We start from the raw sequence: 19,043 nt of genomic DNA, 5'->3' as shown, positions 1-19,043 counted from the left end.
CAAATTATTTCATATGTCAACTCTTATTTCTTCACCTCACCATTGATTACGACGTAAGGAATTTTGTAACGATTAGCTGTTTATTTATCTTAGATTTCACATTATATATATAAATGCTAACCTAAAATATTATGTGTCGGCAGAACCGATGCGATACTTTTTTTTTTTATGTCGACTTCTGCATGTAAAGAAAAAACGCCGCTGTAGGTAATCGCTATGGTCAATTCACGAATTAGTCAAAATTTCTCAACTCCGTATATTTCTTTATTTTCTTCACATGCTTCATTTATTAATTTTTAAGTCTTCCTAATCCAATGACTAGAAACCAAATATCATTAACTAAGCCGCACATTATATTGAGTCATTCATTAATCCTATTAGAATGTTTCACATCAAAAAATTAAGTGTAAGACTAGATCAGTATATAATATGTATATATATCTATATAGGTCAATTATTCGTTATATATTGATTCTTCAATTAGTAATAAAATCCATGTTGATTCGATAGATAATTTATCACTTAATAATAATAATGACCCATTATTTAGTCATACGCCCAAAAATAAATGTAATTTTGAAACTTGCTAATTAAACGTTAATGTCTTTTCAGTTTGGTATACAGACTACAGTTTTTGTATTTCATCACATGCTAAACTTCTACAAAAACAACCAATACATCCTGTCCATACGATTTACCAACAATGCCAAAATCAGTACGTTCGTTATTGTCCAAATAGTAGGTGTTTGGGTTTACTTTCTCAATCAAACTATAAAGTACGTTTCCTTTTTTCACAAAATAAAATCGTGACCATAAATAAGATTTTTTCTCTATCCAAAGTATCCAACTGTTTGTTTCTTTCCCTTCAATAAAATAGAAAGAATGAAAGATTGGAAGGTGTAGAACTCCACGTGGTACATGTGGTGAAATGCGTGAACGCGTAACACCAAGATATAGTAATAACTATTAGTATATTATATGATAACACAAACACGCACAAAGACCACAATGCAACATTCCTATCCATCCACGTTAACTCCCACCACCACCACCTTTCTCTTCTCTTCTTTTCTTATCCACCCACCTTCTTTAAGCCTTTCAATGCAATGCATCTTCTTTTCTTTTTTCTCAATTTCATATACATAAATAATATAACAACATTTGGGTCACAATCACATTCATATCATTAAATGTATTTATTAATTTTGGAAAAAAAAAATGTCGTCATCATCTCTCTATTGTGTCCCAAACCATTTCACATTATACTACTATACAAAAGTTAGGTGAAGAGCCGGTCTATTCGAATGAGCTTTTCTACCTTCTTTTACAGTTTTTTATATTATATGAAGGGACCCCTCTCTCCGTCCCAAAACCAAAACTAAACCGGGACTGTACCGAAAAGTCTCAAGAATGTAGTAGAAGAAGAACACATAAAGTAACAATAATTGGGGGGATCCTATCTGCTGCAGTTGGTTAATCCAAGACAGAACAAAACAGAGGAGTAAAAAGTTATGTTCAAAGTAAAGTTATGTTGGAATCTGTTCCTCCTCCTCTGCTTGTTTCTATCTCCAGTTTGTGGAGCTAGAATCTGTTTAACCTTTTATTGCACCAGTGACTGCGGATATGTGTGGTACGTACGTATATGTAGTGATGATGTCTTTCGCCATTGAGTGTTATTCACCATTTTGAAAGAGAATAAGCTATTTCCGCCCGTTTGTCCAATTCCTGTTGCCCATTCCAGGTCTCTTGAGCTGAGGTTTCTGAGAGCTACCTTGCTTTGGGATCATTTCAAGTACTTGTATTGTTCGCTGCTTCTTGGCTGTGGTAAGATCACAAACATTTGTATGTTTATCAGTTCTTTCGTTCTCAGAACGTATTGAAAAAAACTTGTAATAAGAATGAAGTATAAGAAACAAACCATTCTCGTGGTGCTGGTAGCTCTCTTGAAGTTTCCTCTTTGCAAACTCAAACCTTGCGTCTGCGTCAAGACCTTTAAGTTTCTGCAAGGGACAAGAACAAAAAAACCAGTATCAGTTTTGTGTCCAAGAATATGATCAAAAAATATATTAAGAGCTTTTGTTTCCACACTCACTTCTTGTTGAGGTCCTGGAGCTTTCCGCTTCTGCTCTGTAACAAGCGGTTTCCTTTGGATCATGGGTTTTTCAGACTTGTGAACAGATACAGTTTCGTTCTTCATCCTTTGCTCTGTACTTTGCTTTGGAGGTCTCCTAGTCCCATCAGAACCAGTAGCTGATGATGGCTTAATAGATCTAAACGGAGCATCTTGTATCCTCATTTGTGTTCCCTCAGGTCTTCTCTTGGCGATATTTTGTGGTCTTCTTTCGTGTTCTCGGCTATTGTTGTATTCCCCAGAGTTACGAGGATCTGATACAACAAACATTCCCCCCGGAAAGATTAATCAACCGAACGAACATAAGAGCTAAAAAGCATGGTATCAAACAAACAAGAGAGAGTAGTTTGTTTAACTCACTTCCATCAACGTCTAAGGAATCAAAGAAGTGTGAGATTTCAAATCCGTTTGGTTCAGGTGTAAAGATATCAACATCATATGGAAGCGATGGGAACTCCTCTTCTTCATCAACTACAGATGGGTTTGCAGACTCTGGTGTACCTTCAGCACCTGTTTTTAAACACAAAATTAGAACCAAACACTATGGATCTAATTCAAGAAACCATATTATAAGTCATGTACGTAGCCTATAAGACATCAAAGGATCGAAAAGAGAGAGCGCAATTACCAGCAATTTCCTTTGTGGTATTCACCCATTGATCCACTAACTCCTTCCACTCTCTGCATAAACCCCAACGATAAAAACTCAATCTCACATTCCAAAAGAGTAAGAAGAATTGCCAAACTTATGACTTGATGAAAGATGAAAATCTCATACGCGATAAGAGTCTTAGCGAGTTGGCGAATCTTATCAGAACCATGTTTCCTCAGGCCATTAACAGCCTTTCCAATTTCAGTACTCTGCGAGAATTAATGGCAAACCTTTTAAACATCATCACTCAACTTCCAGATCAACAAAAACTATTCCTCCAAGAAACCAACCTTAAGAATATCCACATTCAAAGACATCAACTTAAGATGTCTCAAAGATTCGAGTAACACCGAGTTTGGCTGCAAGAAGAATAAGAACAAAGAAAAAAACAATCAGAACACATTTTGATTGAAATTAACAAAAAAAGATTGATTGTGACTTTTATAGAGATCATCAAACCTCTAATTCTTTATTGAGTAAGATCTCTTTGATCCTACCAACCTCCTTAGAAATCACAGAAAACTCTTCAATCTCATCACTCAAAGCCTCAGCTTCATCAAATGTATAATTGCTAACAATCTGATTACTATTCAAATTCATCTCATCGATGTGATTATTATCTCCTCTGCTACTGTTAGCTTTGCTCTCTTTACTACCACCACCACCACCACCAACCTCATAATCTTCCGCCGCAGCTCCACCACCGTCACCATTCCCTCCGGCGGCTCCAAGATTAGCCTCGTCGTCGTCTCCGGGAACAGAAAGCTCGAGGTGGTCGCATCCGACGCAACGACTGACTCTGCAGGAGAACAAAAGCTCGGATATTTTGTCTCTCCTAGATTTGAATTTGTTAGGACAATCAGTAGCAGCGACCATGATCGCATGATCGATGATCCCGAATATATCGGAATCTCCTCGCCGGAAATATTCTCTCCAGCTCTCTAACGAAGCTGATGCTTTCATTGCTTCCGTAGCCGTAACCGTCAATAAAAAAATGGAAACTTTGATCGATTTCGAATCCGATCGAACAAAATCGGATTCAACCACAAGAAATCAAAGCAAAAGTCAGATTTTTTTTTTCTAATTCTCAGAAGAAGAAGAACAAGATTGGGATTATTTCCAATCCCAAAAGAGAGAAGAGCTTCCGAATCTACCCGCAAGATTTGATTTTTTTTGTTAATATTCAATGACGAATGACTTACTTACCAAAAAAAAAAAAAAAAGAGAGATCAAATTGAAAGAAGAATGTAATTGAAGGTTGAGACTTTGGGAGATAAATTCTTGCCAAAACGATCAAAAACGAAAAGATTTGTAATTTGATCACGAAGAATCAATAAGGGGGTAACACACAAAATCTGTTTGGATGCTTCTGTGGATTTTTTTGTTTATTTCCTCCCTTTTTTTTTCCTTTCTTTTTACGAATCTGACAAAACTTTCCCGGAAAGCCCACAAAGGATTTTCTCCCGAGAAAAAAAAAAAAAAAAAAAGCACCGCAACGATGAGAAAGAAAGAAGAAGAAGAAAAAAAAAACAAAACAGACAAACACGAAACAGTTTTAGTTACGTTGTCTAATCTAAAAAAAAAAACCCCCAAGTGCTCTCTCTCGCTCTACTACGTTAAACCAATGTACAATTCAATTCAACAAGAAAGCTCTTGTTTTTTTATTTACTATTTAATTTAGAATTAAAAATTTATATCGATCCTTGTTGAAGAAAGAGAAAAATATTAAATTTTTGTTTATTTTTTTTCTATAAAAGTCTCTGTATCTGTTTTGTAAAAGAGATTATTATTTATTTATTTTAGTTGGATTTTCTTTACGGCTTTTCTTTTGACCTGATCGGTCTTATTTGGCTTTTCATTATTTTAAAAGATTAGTATTAAATGAAAAACAATACTACTATTCTTTTTTTTTTCCCCACAACATGCGTTGTACTTGAACGACGACACAAGTTAAGTGAACAACAAGGTCAAACTCTTTTTTGTTTTTCTACATTTTTTTCACAATAAGTTACACTCCAGTTATTAATGGATTATATCACGTTGGAAAATGTCAAAAGTAAGTTTTACCAAGAGACTTATGGACTTCGTTAAATGAGAAAATTTTGAAGATTATTATTTCGTGATTAAAATATCCTTTGTCAACAATACTCTCTAGTCAAAAAAGTGATATGGAATTTATATTGGTTAATTCGATCCAAAACAAATAATTCCATGGTACACTTTTATTTTCATGTTTTTTTTTCTAATATCTATATGATTATAAGAAATCGGATTAGGTGCTTTTGGTCAGATGTGTAAGACGGAAAAGTATTTCTTTGTTAACAATGTTTTTAATATATGTTGTACTATGGATTAGATACAAAATAATTTATGATTTTATAAAAGTTTTTACACATTTTAATAAAACAATAATTACTGAATTTAGATATATTTTTTTTAACTAAAGAGATATTATTTAATTTTAAACCAATAATCATTCAAAATTTTAAATATTTTCAATGATTATTTTTTAAGTTTACAAAACATCAATATTTATGTGACAAAAAAATATCTCAAAACATCAATTTTTATGAGAGAGTGAGTAGTTAGTAGTATCATATTTTGGAAACCAGTAAATTGTTCCCAATTCCCACTAAATTCTCGTTACCCTCACAATTTTTCACTGACTATTTTTCATAACCATACTTGTTACGGCCATAATATAGAGAACTAGAGATTATTAATGGAAGTTACAACTCTAGTCTCTGAACCTACAGTCACAGCCATGAGTTAACTACTTAACTTAGTAATTTCTTTTTAAACGCATCTAAGTCAAAACACATAACATCTACTGATCATCTACACTATCTTATGACATCCATTGTCCCTTTCTTTCTTTCTTTTTTTGTTGTTGATCAAATCCGTTGTCTTTTCCATGTGTTTGCATTTTCTCGTTTATGATTACATTTTTTTTTATGATTACATATTTACATGTTATAACAACGTATGTTGTCTTTATAATGATACCACAAGCATAACTGTTATAATTCAAAATATAACAAAAGGTAAGAAGTTTGATTTGTGTTAACAAAGTTATTATATAAGTTAAGACTTAACAGACTACAAAAACAGCTTGGTTTGTTGTTGTTGAAGCACCAAGAAAGAAAACAAACGAAGTTTCCCTGATAGTGGAATTTGAAGCATATAATAATGTTTGTTGGTCAACAAAATCAACTAGTATATGATTTTTTTTATAGATGGGGGTATACGTGACAAAACGAAGAAGTACGGGATTTAGGGCGGTGATAAGTAGTAACACACTAGCAGCCAATCAGAATCTATTCATCTTCAAACGCGTTAAAAACCCCTGCGACTCGTTTGCTAACCTCACCGCCCTGTCACAAGAATGTGACAGACGTTACATTTAGCCGACACGTAAGCAGACATAGTGGCTGCTTTAGAGTGGACCCGATGAAACTGGGTGCGTGTTTTGTGTCTGTGTGGAAGAGATAACAACAAATCAAATCCATCTTATTACCACGGACGGGACGGTCTCACTATAATTTTTTTTTCTTTTTTCTTGGCTTCATAAATAGGCACTTTACTTTTTACACTTTAGCTTCGTCATCCCTATTTATCTCTCTGTTCAGTTCAGTGTGTACTTTATTTGAATCATTTGTGTGACTCATGCTTGTTCTAGAACGGACATTTGTTAGAAGATCTTCCGAGTTACTTGTATAATATTCATAATTTTTATCCCAATATTTACATTTACATAAATAATACAACGTACGACCAAAATATAGGTACATGGACCGACCTCAATTTTTCGTGTTCGTTTTATATCGAAGTTGTATATATATACTAAGACTTTAGAAAAGTTTCTTTCATGTTTTATAATTACTCCACTTTTAGGCCCTTTTATTGATATCGTCACAGCTAGCGCAAAGCTGAGGTGGGCTTATATAATTATATCCAAAAGCAAAGGACCTATCGCCAAATACACCTAGGTAGTTGGTAGTGGTACCTTGAGGCTAATACTAGTGTAACTAAATTAAGCGGAGTTGAAATTTATTTTATTTATATTGTAAGTTTTATATATAATTAATTTATATGATTGTTTTTAATAGTTTTTTAGATAAAATCCTATGTAATAAAATCAACTGTTAAATATAATGACTTCTAAAAAGATACATATTTTGTAAGTTTTATATTGTTAATGATTCTAGATAATTATCCGTGTTATTATACTGGTTAAATTTATTTTATACAAAATTTTGAAAGTTCTGATTAAGATTTTATTTTTAATTTCAGAATACGATCTCGGAGATATCGATTAATCTTGTTAAATTAGAAAGATCTTATTCGTTTTTTATGATTCACAATATATTTTTATCCCTTTAATAACTTGGTTAACAATGTGGTCTATCAATAAAATCTGTGAAATATAAATTTGTAATATTGTGTTTAAACTTTAAAGATCTTTGGAAACAATGTGATATATGACTAAATCTTACGGAAATACAGTTTGGAATATCTATGATTTTATTTATTATCATTAATATATCAACTATTAATTATCAATTTTGAAGATTCCCAATTAAGGTTGTACCCAATATTTAGATGTAACCAATTAATATATGGATTTAGAATATCCCCAATTATAGTTGCACCCGATATTTCGATGTAACCAGTTAATATATGAGATAATATATAACCTATGTATAACTTATTTGTAATCATTTATTAAAAATATAAAATCTATGAATTTGAAGTCGTGTATTTCTGTTTTAATAAAAAGAGGATCGTGGAATCATTATATATAGATGAAAATTAATACTATCACAATACAATCCCTCTCTAATACTAAACATCAATTTAAAGTGGTTAATAGACGGCCATATATTGTAAGTGACTTGTTAAAAACTTCAAAATCTAAGGGAATGAATAATTTTATTTTTCTTTTTCTATAAATTTTTCTTAATTTATAAGTTTAACATAATGTTCACCTTTCTTAACCTTATACCAATCAATTGAGACACCTCTAGAATTGTACTGTCGCATATTTTTAGCGGCTCTAACTATATCACCATCACTAACAGTTACTATCTTTTTTGTTTTTGTTTTGTTATAAAGAGTTAAGGTTATCTTGCATTATGAACAAATTATTGTTTATGGTCCAAATATCAAATCTGAAATTTTTGTCTTATATAATATCCAACTAACTATTTTTTTTTTCTGTAGGTCACACATAATTGTAAATTTTTTACTTTTGACAAAACAAATTGACATTTTTTTTCCTTGGAATAGTATCAAAAGATATAAAATATGAAAACTCATAAATGGGAATAACATATTGTTGACTTCTTTATCAAAAGGAAACAAATATTGTTATATACCATTCCTTAAAAACCGAATACTGTATATGTCTTGGTCCAAATATCAAATAGTGAAAATTTAAATTGATATTACTCTTCAACAAAAAAAAAAAAAAAAAATACCAACACAAACAGAGAGATCGCATAATTTAGTTTGGACTGATAATACAGATTTTTGTGCTTTGTATGGTTGACTATTAGTTACATAGTTTATTATAATTGTGTTCTCTCGATCGTGTTGTGACTTTTACGATATGGATAGAGTAAATATGCCCCTTTCGTATATTTGACGCCGTTTGATTAATTTGACTTTGTGAAGATTAGAAAACGAGAATTGTGTTGACGTCAATTAAAACTTGTTAGGTGAAGGCTCATCATAAGTAATCTAACCCCCAACTAAATTTCATCTAATTACGTACGACTAATTGCAAATAACAAACTTAAATGCCACTTTAACAAGTCAAATGATTCAAATCATACAATAACGAACCAAACTTCTACTCCATTGAATCGTATCAAAGAGACAGAGTCTTTTAACTTAAGTCAAAATTTCTTTAACCAAATTAAACCGATCAAAAGTAAACCGAATTGAAAACCAGAAAACGCATTTACAAGCTAAACTTCAATTAAAAAACTAACCGAGACGTGATAAGGAAGGAGTCAACCGGTGAAACTAAGGAAGAGACATAAGAGCAACCACGTCTTCAACGTTAACCTCTCTTTGGTCTTTTCTATGCTTTCTTTCAAAAGCTTCGTTCGCTAAATTCTTCTTCTTCTGCTGAAGCTCGAGGACCTTCTCCTCAATACTGTTTCTTGCAATCATCCTTAACATTTTTACCTCTTGTTTCTGTCCAATCCTATGAATCATGTCCATGGCCAGTTCTTCAACTGCAGGGTTCCACCACGGCTCGAACAAGTAAACCCTTGATGCTGCCGTTAGGTTTATGCCAGCACCAGAAGCCTTGAGAGGCTCGTAAGCAACACCACAGGTCCGGTTACATCCAGACTCCCAAACTCTCCAATGACTTGGGTACGTTTCTTCACAGTCATTGCCCCATCCAAGCGTAAGATAGTGAAACCCGCAGCTTTCAGTGGTATCTCGAGTAGAAGCAGCATCTTCCTAAACTGAGAGAACACAACAGACTTTGTGTTTGGGTTTTCTTGTCGCGAAGCCATGAGCAAGGAGGATAGTAAAGCTGAGACCTTTGAGGAGGCAGAGCATTGTAGAGATCAGACTGGGTAAGAGAGCCACAACAAAGAAGAAGGCACAATGGTTTACTTCTTTCGAGAGTCTGAAGAATACAATACCTGCAAAAGATGTGAGCACATCGAGTGATGATGATGTTTGTTCAAATTAGACATTCAAAATCTGCTAATCTCCATATGTTCCTTAACCACAACAGCCTCAGATAACCCAAACGATGTATCTAATTCCGAAATCAATACTAACCCAGCGCTAATTTGACAACAGAGGAAGCTTCTAACTTTACAAAAACGTGAACTTGACATGGAATTTTTATACCTTATTGGAATTAGATCCAAGTATTGGGTTAGTACAATACCTTCGACGACAATCATGTGAGAGTCAATCAACGGTGAGAGAGCGGCTGCTACCGTACGCTCGATGTGACCCAGTTGAACAGATCGAGTGTTGAGTACACTGATTGCGTTTCTCGTCGTAACGGTTCAAAGGTTCACCAACCAGATCCCACCGTCTCTCGAACATTGATTCGGCTAGAGTAGTAGGACTGCAACCACTACTATGTTCGCGATTATGAAACCTAACTCCGAATCATAGTCCTGAGATTGATGCGATGGCTCCAAGGGAGTTTCAAATTCTTCTTCTTCTTCTTCGTTCCGCCATGGGACAAGTGAGACAGAGAGGCGGCGGAATTGAGAAAAAGTTCGGTTTTCGTTTTTAAAAATCGCTTCTTTTCGAAAGAAAGAACAGAACCTTCTTTTGCTTAATGTTTTTATTCTTATATCGAACACAATTCATAATAGTTTTATAGATTTCAGCTCAAATTCTTAGAAATACAATTTTACACCCCCAAGAATCAGAATAAAATAAAAGTTTTATTTTTTTATTATGATATTTTAAATGCAAGCAAACAACCAAATTTATTACAATGTTTAAGGGCACATGTAGGGATTTGACACAACAAACCAATACCATGCTAGTAAACACAGATGTGGTGAATCAAAATTACTTCAAACAGAAACATTACAATTTCATAACTTGAGTGAAAGAGAAAGAGGAGAACCAACATTCCCTCTCTCAGCAATTATTTCATCTATTGCACCGTTTGGTTCTTCATGTTGGGTTTGGGAATTACCAACACCAAGGCAAAGATCTAAACATAGTGGCGACGATGCAAACAATAACGGTTGATGCGGCTGAGGTTGGGGTTGGGGTGGGATATCGGTAAAGAAATTACCTTGGCCCGTTTCTTGACTTAGAGCTCGAGGATCCCGCATATTGGTTGCACATCATGGTTAGATTGTCTGACCTACCATCTTTGTTGTAACGAGGTTCTTCAAATCCTGGTGGAAGTGCGTACTGATTTGGAAATGAATGCGGACGCCAATTCGAGTACACGTATATATTGAGATCCGGCTCTTCCAATTGCGTCTGAAATGCCTGATTTTGTTTTCTGGCGAGCTCTCTCTCCTTCCGGTGAGCATTTTGATGGCCACCCAATGCTTGTGTTTTAACAAACCTTTTAGGACAATACTTGCATTGGTGGTACTTTGGACTCTCTAACGGTTCGGTGGCAGAGCTATCGTCGCTACTATCACTAACGTCACTCGAGTCCGAAGACAACATTTCGTAATCGATCGGATCCATCAGACTTTTAGAGAGATTAAGTTCTGATGGCTTAGATATGTGATTGCGTCTCGGTAGGTATTTAAAGATTGTATACTTTGTATGCACTTTCAATATTAAGGAAAGTTATAGGTTTGATTTTCTTATGTTTGAATAACATAAATACATACTGAAGGAAATGGCAAAGACTTACTTAACAATCAAGTTCAATATTTCGACAACTCTCTCATAAGGTTAGCAAATTTTAATTGTTGGATATATTTGATATATTACTTCGCCTATTGGCGTAGTGTATTTGGTAAATTTGTTTCTGAATTAAATTACTTGTTTACTTAAAAATAGCTGCAAACATTACTTACTTCCAAAGTAAGTTGGGGGTGAATTTAATTAATAGCTTTTTGCCCTATTAAATTTGAGATATGGCTGAAAACAAAATTATATATGAGTTTAAAGATTTAATTAGTGGCTCTTTATGTAGTCAACTTAAGAAAACATGGATTCAAAGATTTAATTACTGTCATTATGTAGTCAACTTTACAATGCATTATCTCAACTCTTAAATAAGAAATTTACCTTTTAGTTTCTAGGAGTTTTCATTACTTGCATTTTAATACATTTTCATATACATTACTTTGGAGGTAATAAAATTATGTTATTATCTTTCATATTTTATTAACATAATTTTATTATCTTTCATATTTTATTAACATAATGAACATATTTATTAAAAGTAAGTAATTTAAAACTAAATCTGACTACCTTTGAAGAGGATAGAAACTGAATTAAGTATTTTATAATCAAATCTGTATAGCTTATTCTCACATCAAAAGTTACCTAAATATTTTAATTATGACATATTATATAAAACACTTTTCTTATCATAAATGGCTTTTCAATAATCAAAATTAGTTCAAAACTTTTACAGGTAAATTAAAAAGGGCCTTGAGATGGACTGTCCATACTCATTTTAGATGGGCTTAAGAGTTTAATTGTTGGCCCATGAGATTTGTTTTGCTTCGCTTAAACGGAAACAGTCTTTAACCGGCGAAAGAAACCATCCCCGTCAATAGGTTACGTATCTGAAGAAAAATCTCATCGGAGTTTTTAGATCGGGAAAAATTGGGAATCGGAAAAGCTCACTGGGAAATATGGAGATGAAACGTGCTTCGGTGTGGATGATGTTGATTTGCGTATCGTTTGTTCTTCTTTCTGGATTTGGCCAGTTTGTGATCTGCAGTGAAGAAATAGGAACATCCAACAACAACAACAACAACATCGTAAGGATGAAGCTTGGTGGATTTAGCGATTCCAAGAATGATCGAAACGGTGGGGAAGAGATCGATGATATTGCTCTCTTCGCTGTTCAAGAACACAACAAACGAGAGGTTCGCTTTCCTCCAACCCTAATTTGTATATCCTCTGCAATTTGTGTTTTAGGATTGTTATCTGTAATTGTCTCCTGTTAGATGATGTTTTCAAGTGATTTGGATTCTAAATTTATAATCTTTATAGCGTATACTCAAGTGATTTAAGAGTCAAGTTCTTATGATTTTTCTCTGTTTACATCCTTTAGATGGCTAATCAGGTTGTGTTTTTGATATTTTTTGTATTAGAATGCTGTTGTTGAGCTTGCTAGAGTGTTAAAGGCAACGGAGCAGGTGGTTGCTGGTAAGCTCTACCGTCTTACTCTTGAAGTTATGGAAGCTGGGGAGAAGAAGATTTATGAAGCTAAAGTTTGGGTGAAGCCATGGATGAACTTTAAGCAGCTTCAGGAGTTCAAGAATGTTATCCCCTCCTTTACTATTTCCGACCTTGGCTTGAAACCAGGTAAACAACTGTGAAGTGAACATCATCACTCACCGTGTCTGGTTTTGTCATATGAAAACTATGATCTGCTTCTCATTCGTTTGATCAGATAGTTATAATCTTTGGGATGCATTTTCGTTTCGATCTTGATCATGATGAGTTTTTGCGTTTCTTGATCTCTTTACTATGCTTGATGCAGATGGCAAAAAGTTTGACTGGAGATCGGTATCAACAAGTAACCCGGAAGTCCAGGAGGCAGCAAAGCATGCCATGAAATCGATTCAACAGAATTCAAACTCGCTGTACCCCTATAAACTCATAGATATAATCCTAGCCAGGGCAAAGGTTGAGTTGTTTCTTATCTTCACTAATCAGTTTTTAATCAACAAAATACCCCTCATCACCATAGCATCTAACTAAGGTAAATGGGATTATTTTCTTGACTCGCAGGTGGTTGAAGACCGTGTGAAATTCGAATTGTTTCTGAAGCTAGAGAGGGGCAACAAACTGGAGAATTTGATGGTTGAAGTGATGAAGTATGAAAACGGCAAGTACCAGTAGAAGTTGTGGATAGCTTTTGGGTTGTGTGTGACATGTGTGATTTAGTTGTGTATAGAATATACTAAAAACTGATGTGTATAATGAAAATAAACATGGTGCTTTGTCTATATAAACAAGGTTTCTTGTAAACGATTACGTATGTAAAAAAAAAAAAAGTTAAAACTTTGAAATCAAGAGTCATAACCGACCACATAAGAATAAGAATATGATGACCCCAAAAGAATTATTTTGTATTCAAAAGCGAAAGTTGTCTTCTGTAGTATTTTGGCCGGACCCAAAGACAACAACTTTGGGAAAATTTTCAAACTGAAAACGTTTTTGGGTTTTATAAAAAAAAAATCGAAAGGCTGCAACTTTATTTTATTCTCCCCACTAGTTTTGTGTTCGCAAGAGAGAGAGAGAGAGGGTCGATAAGGTCTTTTCCGTTCCTTGATCCTCTTCTTGGATTTGGAATTCGATTTCGTCTTATCTATCTCATCGATTTGCTTTTCAATCTCTCTTCAATTGAATTCTCTTGGTCGATCCTTTTTTTCTGGGGCGTTTCCCTTATTTCTCTACGGGGTTAATCGGGAAAACTAAAGACGAATTTTTGAGAGAGAGAAGAAACGATCCGTTCCATGGCTGCTATGAGCGAGAAGGAAGCTATGGTGGATCCTTTTTTGGTCGAAGCTCTTCAGAACCCTCGTCATCGTCTCACCAGTAAGTCAATTCCCTGAAAGCCCTTTTAATTTCAAGTTAATTTATTTGTTGGATTTTGATCTGATTTAAGGTTCTGTCTCTAGCGGTTGTCGTCTGGGTTTCTCCAATTTGATTGAGGTCCCTGGTTTAGGGTTTTTGGTTGGATTTTGTTAAGGAATTAGGGTTTGGCTTTTGTACTTGATGATTAGATTAGATCCATGGCTAATTGCTTTAGGGATATTCAGAATCACTACTCCATTAAGCTTAATTAAACTGAATTAAGAATGCAATTGCTCTGTTTTTGAAGACTCTTCTTATGTTCATCTTTGTTTGATATGTTCTCTTCCTGTATGTATGAGCATTATGGTATTTGGATGGATGATAATGTTCCCTATCTCTCTCTCTCTCTCTTTTTGTTTTCTTGTCGGTGTGCCAGTTTTGCGTATGGAGCTCGATATACAGAAGTTCTTTCAAAGTCCAGAGCAGCAACAATATGAGTTCCAGCCTTTGCCAACATCTTATCTTCGTCTTATTGCACACCGTGTTGCTCAACATTACGGCCTGTTTACCACGGCTTTAGACGGTGGTGGTGGTCTTGATGGCTCAGGGAACAGAATCCTGGCGACCAAAACGGCAGATAGTAGATACCCATACGTCTGTTTGTCTGAGATTCCTGTGAAGCAACCTGAGATTCATGGCAGGCCTGTAGGCAAAATTGCGATCAAGCCTAGACCCAACAGAGGATCTGGTGGGATAGGTAGTGGATCAGGAGTTGAAAAGAATCTCTTGAGAAGCGTTGAAGAGAGAAAAGAAGAGTATGATAAAGCTCGGGCTCGCATCTTCAACAGCCCTAGCAGTTCAGACTCTGAAGACTCTTCAATACGAGCTCCTCCTCCTCCTCCTGCTCACCTTGACACAAAACATAATTATCAATGTCCTCCGAGTAGACATGAGACCGGAGTGGTAATTAATAATAATAGTAATCCTGTTGATGTAGAGAGGAATGGTGCTATCAGAGACTCAGGAAGGACTTCTCGGGTTGCCATTATTAGAGATAGAGAGAAGGATCGTTATGATCCTGATTATGACCGTAACAGGTTAAACTAACCCTTCCATCGCCTCTCATGATAATAACAATCTTTACGCCATGTTTCTCTTCATCGAAATTAACAGGTTTTTGGTGGTGTTTGCAGGTACGTGAGGGTTACACCACCGGTACAAAACTTCAGTCCGATACCAATTCAGCTTCCGTTCCATGACGCAATTTTCCCGCAGATGCCAAGAACTCAAGCCGGCCTAAACTATGGGCATCCCTTAAACCCGGCTATGATCACACCTTCATATACAGAGTGGCCTAGTGCCACTATGACTTATGCACAAACATTGAACGCGTCAGACGCACATCTTTTCAGGTTAACTTTACTCTTAGATACTTTCTTCATGTTTCTCCGTTTAGAAACACTGAAGTCTCTTGCATTGACCATTGTTGCTCTGTCTTTCTTACTATTTGTTGCAGGCACCCGAATCCTTGACGGTTCCTCGTGTTCAGCCCAATATCTTGTATCCAAACAGGTTTTATTAATGTAGCTTTAGATTCTCTACTCTTGTTGCAAACATTGGCCTCTGTTTATGTCAAGACATCGCTATGATTTGTTACAAATATTATTATTATTATCAAGCTTTTGCAACGACAACCAAAATCTGCAAGCGTTCCCTTTCTTTTGTACAAGGTTGCTCTCTAAATTGGCCGGCCTGTAAAGCTTGTGGCCCATTTTTTGGTCAACGTATTTCCAATATTCCAAAAAATAATTTATCGTTGGTTCTTTTCATTGAGTGCAGCATTCAGGTTTAGGTTCATTGTCTTACCAACAATGATATAAATTGTATTCAACCATTTCTAGATTGATTATTTGAAATGTGCCTTGTTATTATGGCATTCATAGTTTTATTACCAAAAAAAGAAGTAATAATTAGAGTGGACTGTGTTATAGGGGTATGACTTTTATAGAAACAGATCAGAAGAAACATGCCAGCCAATGAACCCACCATCATTGCTTTTAATTGCTCCCTCTCTCTACCCAATACATATAACCTATAGTTCTCTCCTTAATCAAGATTATGATTAATTATTTAAAAATTAATCTTGATTGGGTTTGGTCCCATATAAGTGATTCTTCTTGGTACATGAATACTAAATAATTAATTAAATAAATAAGGCATGATTAAGGATATGTATGAGAGAGAGCATCAGATCCTGGGATTCAGATTCTGACTGGCACTGTCTAGTCCTTGCTTTTTTGGCTATTTCATGTTCTTTGTACACTGTACTATTGATTCAATGGTTGGTCAATATATATTGATAATTTATGTACTATATATTTTTAACTTCCAATTGTACAACATACACACACAAATACATACACTTTTGTATATACATAATGGATTTGGCCATTTGGGGGGGGGGGGGGTATCCTCAATTTCTAGAATTTTATAAGAAAAAAAAAAGATTTGGTACCTACAATTGCTTTTTTTTTTATTCAGTGCAAAGTTACAAGTAACTTTTTTTTTTTTTTTTTTTTTGGTCAAACAGTTACAAGTAACTTTTTAAGAACAAATCTGAGAACCCAAAAGAAAAAAAAAAAAAAAAAAAACAATAAAGTAGTTTGTGTAATCAGATCTAAACAAGTGAAAAAAATAACTTCTTTTTAGGCATTTCAGAGGATTTTTACAGAGTAAACCCAATCATACGTTCCAAGACGATTGTAGAAACACTTTGAAACATATAACAGAATCATCAAAGATCTGGTCACAGAGCAGAGACCCCCAAAAAAAATAAAAACAAAAGCAGAACTCATATTGTGAATGTTCCAATATATATTTTATTTAATCGTCTCGAGTTGGAAACAGAGTTAAGACCGTCTTGGCTCCTGATTCCAAATCTTGTGTGTAATTAGCGACTTGATGACTATGCACATGCAGTGAAGCTGGTCTGAAAACTGGTTGATGTTGACTCTGCCTAGCGAAGAACATTGCTTGCTCCGTCGCTTTGGTCGGAGAGTTGAAATTGGCGGCGGAGATTTGTCGGTGGAGGAACTGAGACGGTGGTTGAAGATGAGCTGCTGGATGCTGAGTCGAAATCGGGACAAAAGTCGGTATGAAATGGTCGGAGCTTTGTCTGCTTGTCGGATGAAGGAAATGTGGAGGAACAGGTGAGCTAGCAAAGAGATGATCGGAGTCACCGACGCTTCCTCCGCCGCCACCTCCCCCTCCGCCGGATTGCATTCTTTTGAGGTAAAGTCTGTATTTTTGCAAATGGCTAGCTACGTTTTCTCTGGTTAAACCATCGACGCTCATGAGCTGCATGATGGTTTTAGGAACAGCGTTCTTGATCCCGAGATGAGCCACCGCGTCCACGAAACGCTTGTGCAGCTGCGGCGTCCACACTAGACGTGGACGTTTCAGGGTTCTTGCTGGTTCGTCTCCGGTGGAGTCTCCGGCGAATTCGGCTGAGGAATTGGGTTGTGGCGGCGTGGTTTGAGGTAGAGGTTGAGCGGTGTTTTCGTTGTTGTTGCGACGGTGGAGATCAAAGGCGATGGCGAGGTCAGGAGTGATCAAGGATTGAGATAATGGTATGAGCTCCTCCGGCGACGGGAGCTCTTCTTCCCATTTAGAGAACCAATTCGAATCTTCCTCTCTCATCCTCCTCAAAAACAGGGGAGAAGAAATATCAAATCTTGATTCTTGTATATTACAGTCTTGATATCTCTCACAAACCAATATGGTGAAGATGAAGAAGAGGAAACACAATGATGATGAACGAGGAAGATGGAGAAAGAGAGATATTATTGATTTTGAGGCAAAGACTTGTGAAGAGACTTCAGAAGATTCTTATAAATTTTTATTGTTGTTATCTGTTTTTTTCTTTTTTGGTTTTGAGATTGAAAGTGATCATTAGATTCGACCGACGCCTACTTTGGCGCGTGGCCTTCACTTGTTGACCATTATGATTATTTTGTTTTAGGGTCTTTTCTATTCACTTTCTGCTATAAAAAATCTTTGATTCTTTTTTCTTACATATACGATAACCAAAAAATTTACATTTCGAGATTTGGGATGTTTTTATTTTACATGGTTTGGACTTTTTCTCTTATGATTAGAAGAAGTTCAGAACCACTTGATAAAGTTCCTCTAATTGTTTATTACGAGTAGTAGAGTTTGTATATCTTTATGGTACGGTGATTTTGTGACTTGTGAAGCAGTGTAAAGAACACTTTGGGGTTTGGACAATTGGAGATTAGTGGACAATTAGAGATAACTTAAAATTCTTTAGTCTGTACCTAACATTTTTCAATATTTAAATGGCTCGTATTTATTGGTTGTTATGGAGTTTTTTATTTTCAGTATGAGGAAACTTGTATTTAGGTATGTCAACATAACTAGTTAACTATAAATTAAAATAGTTTGGAGCTTTTTAATGATAAACTAGATAGACCCTACCTTTAGTTTAGAAACATAAACATAACATCTCATATCTTTTAACACTTAAAACGTGTACAATTGGTATATTCAACTGCTTTTTCTTTTGATTATATACACCCAATCTATATTTAATAGTGATTATATTTTAACGTAACATGAAAAACATACACTTTTATACATATCATCAGACAGCGATAAGAAAGTTTTGTAATGATGATATATTGTCCAAACGTAAAAATGCTATGAACAAACAAGTAACAATAAACATATTGTATATCGGATAGAAAACTAGCACCAATATAATTGGATAACTTTACTATATATTAATTCATGTTTAACCAATTTTACAAACATTATACCAAAAAAAAAAAAAAGAGTATACTCTAAATTGAAACGTATTGCTGTTTATGCAGAACACCACCAAATTTGTATTTTGAATAGGATGAACTAACGATACTCGATCACTCCAAACACGAGTTTGACGTGACCCGAGAGTTACCGCAATTGGGGCAATTGAACCTATCGCCTTTTCAAGTCTTTTATAGATTCTCT

The 19,043-nt window shown here is 35.0% G+C and overlaps 4 protein-coding genes, 1 long non-coding RNA gene and 1 pseudogene across 6 annotated transcripts; 2 read left to right on the top strand and 4 right to left on the bottom strand.

Moving 5' to 3' along the window:
- Positions 1-1,183: 1,183 nt before the first annotated feature.
- Positions 1,184-4,551, bottom strand: LOC104734517 (putative mediator of RNA polymerase II transcription subunit 26b). Of its 2 annotated transcripts, none has more exons than XR_015578267.1 (8): positions 3,243-4,547; positions 3,074-3,142; positions 2,910-2,992; positions 2,760-2,812; positions 2,492-2,680; positions 2,093-2,385; positions 1,919-2,000; positions 1,184-1,819 (listed from the first exon to the last, which is right to left on the bottom strand). XR_015578267.1 is itself a non-coding variant. In XM_010454114.3 (8 exons), exons 1-8 carry the CDS (start codon positions 3,744-3,746, stop codon positions 1,701-1,703), a joined length of 1,353 nt encoding a protein of 450 aa, XP_010452416.1. In that variant the 5' UTR covers positions 3,747-4,551; the 3' UTR covers positions 1,184-1,700. The 2 variants fall into 2 exon arrangements, 1 of the variants encoding a protein (XP_010452416.1); XM_010454114.3 differs by having other exon boundaries at positions 2,492-2,641; positions 3,243-4,551.
- A 4,071-nt stretch (positions 4,552-8,622) lies between these two features.
- On the bottom strand, positions 8,623-10,138 carry LOC104734516 (uncharacterized). Its single transcript, XR_015578268.1, has 2 exons — positions 9,703-10,138; positions 8,623-9,448 (listed from the first exon to the last, which is right to left on the bottom strand). It is a non-coding gene; the product is annotated as an uncharacterized LOC104734516 (long non-coding RNA).
- Positions 10,139-10,195: 57 nt separating this feature from the next.
- LOC147929122 (uncharacterized) lies at positions 10,196-11,370 on the bottom strand (annotated as a pseudogene).
- Positions 11,371-11,911: 541 nt separating this feature from the next.
- On the top strand, positions 11,912-13,504 carry LOC104734515 (cysteine proteinase inhibitor 7). Its single transcript, XM_010454113.2, has 4 exons — positions 11,912-12,352; positions 12,581-12,794; positions 12,973-13,118; positions 13,224-13,504. The coding sequence occupies exons 1-4, from the start codon at positions 12,116-12,118 to the stop codon at positions 13,332-13,334; spliced, it is 708 nt and encodes a 235-aa protein (XP_010452415.1). The 5' UTR covers positions 11,912-12,115; the 3' UTR covers positions 13,335-13,504.
- Positions 13,505-13,564: 60 nt separating this feature from the next.
- LOC104734514 (uncharacterized) lies at positions 13,565-15,712 on the top strand. The gene is made up of 4 exons (XM_087481771.1): positions 13,565-14,033; positions 14,449-15,109; positions 15,206-15,424; positions 15,529-15,712. The coding sequence occupies exons 1-4, from the start codon at positions 13,952-13,954 to the stop codon at positions 15,542-15,544; spliced, it is 978 nt and encodes a 325-aa protein (XP_087337897.1). The 5' UTR covers positions 13,565-13,951; the 3' UTR covers positions 15,545-15,712.
- A 986-nt stretch (positions 15,713-16,698) lies between these two features.
- Positions 16,699-18,007, bottom strand: LOC104734513 (transcription factor MYBC1). Its single transcript, XM_087481770.1, has one exon. It carries the CDS (start codon positions 17,709-17,711, stop codon positions 16,896-16,898), a length of 816 nt encoding a protein of 271 aa, XP_087337896.1. The 5' UTR covers positions 17,712-18,007; the 3' UTR covers positions 16,699-16,895.
- Between the last annotated feature and the right edge of the window lie 1,036 nt (positions 18,008-19,043).

The sequence above is a fragment of the Camelina sativa genome, chromosome 13 (assembly GCF_030686135.1).
Source record: "Camelina sativa cultivar CO46 ecotype springtype chromosome 13, ASM3068613v1".
In the NCBI taxonomy this organism is placed as follows: domain Eukaryota; kingdom Viridiplantae; phylum Streptophyta; class Magnoliopsida; order Brassicales; family Brassicaceae; genus Camelina; species Camelina sativa.
The sequence above is the reverse complement of the archived record's forward strand: the minus strand, read 5'-3'. Positions and strand labels throughout refer to the sequence as shown.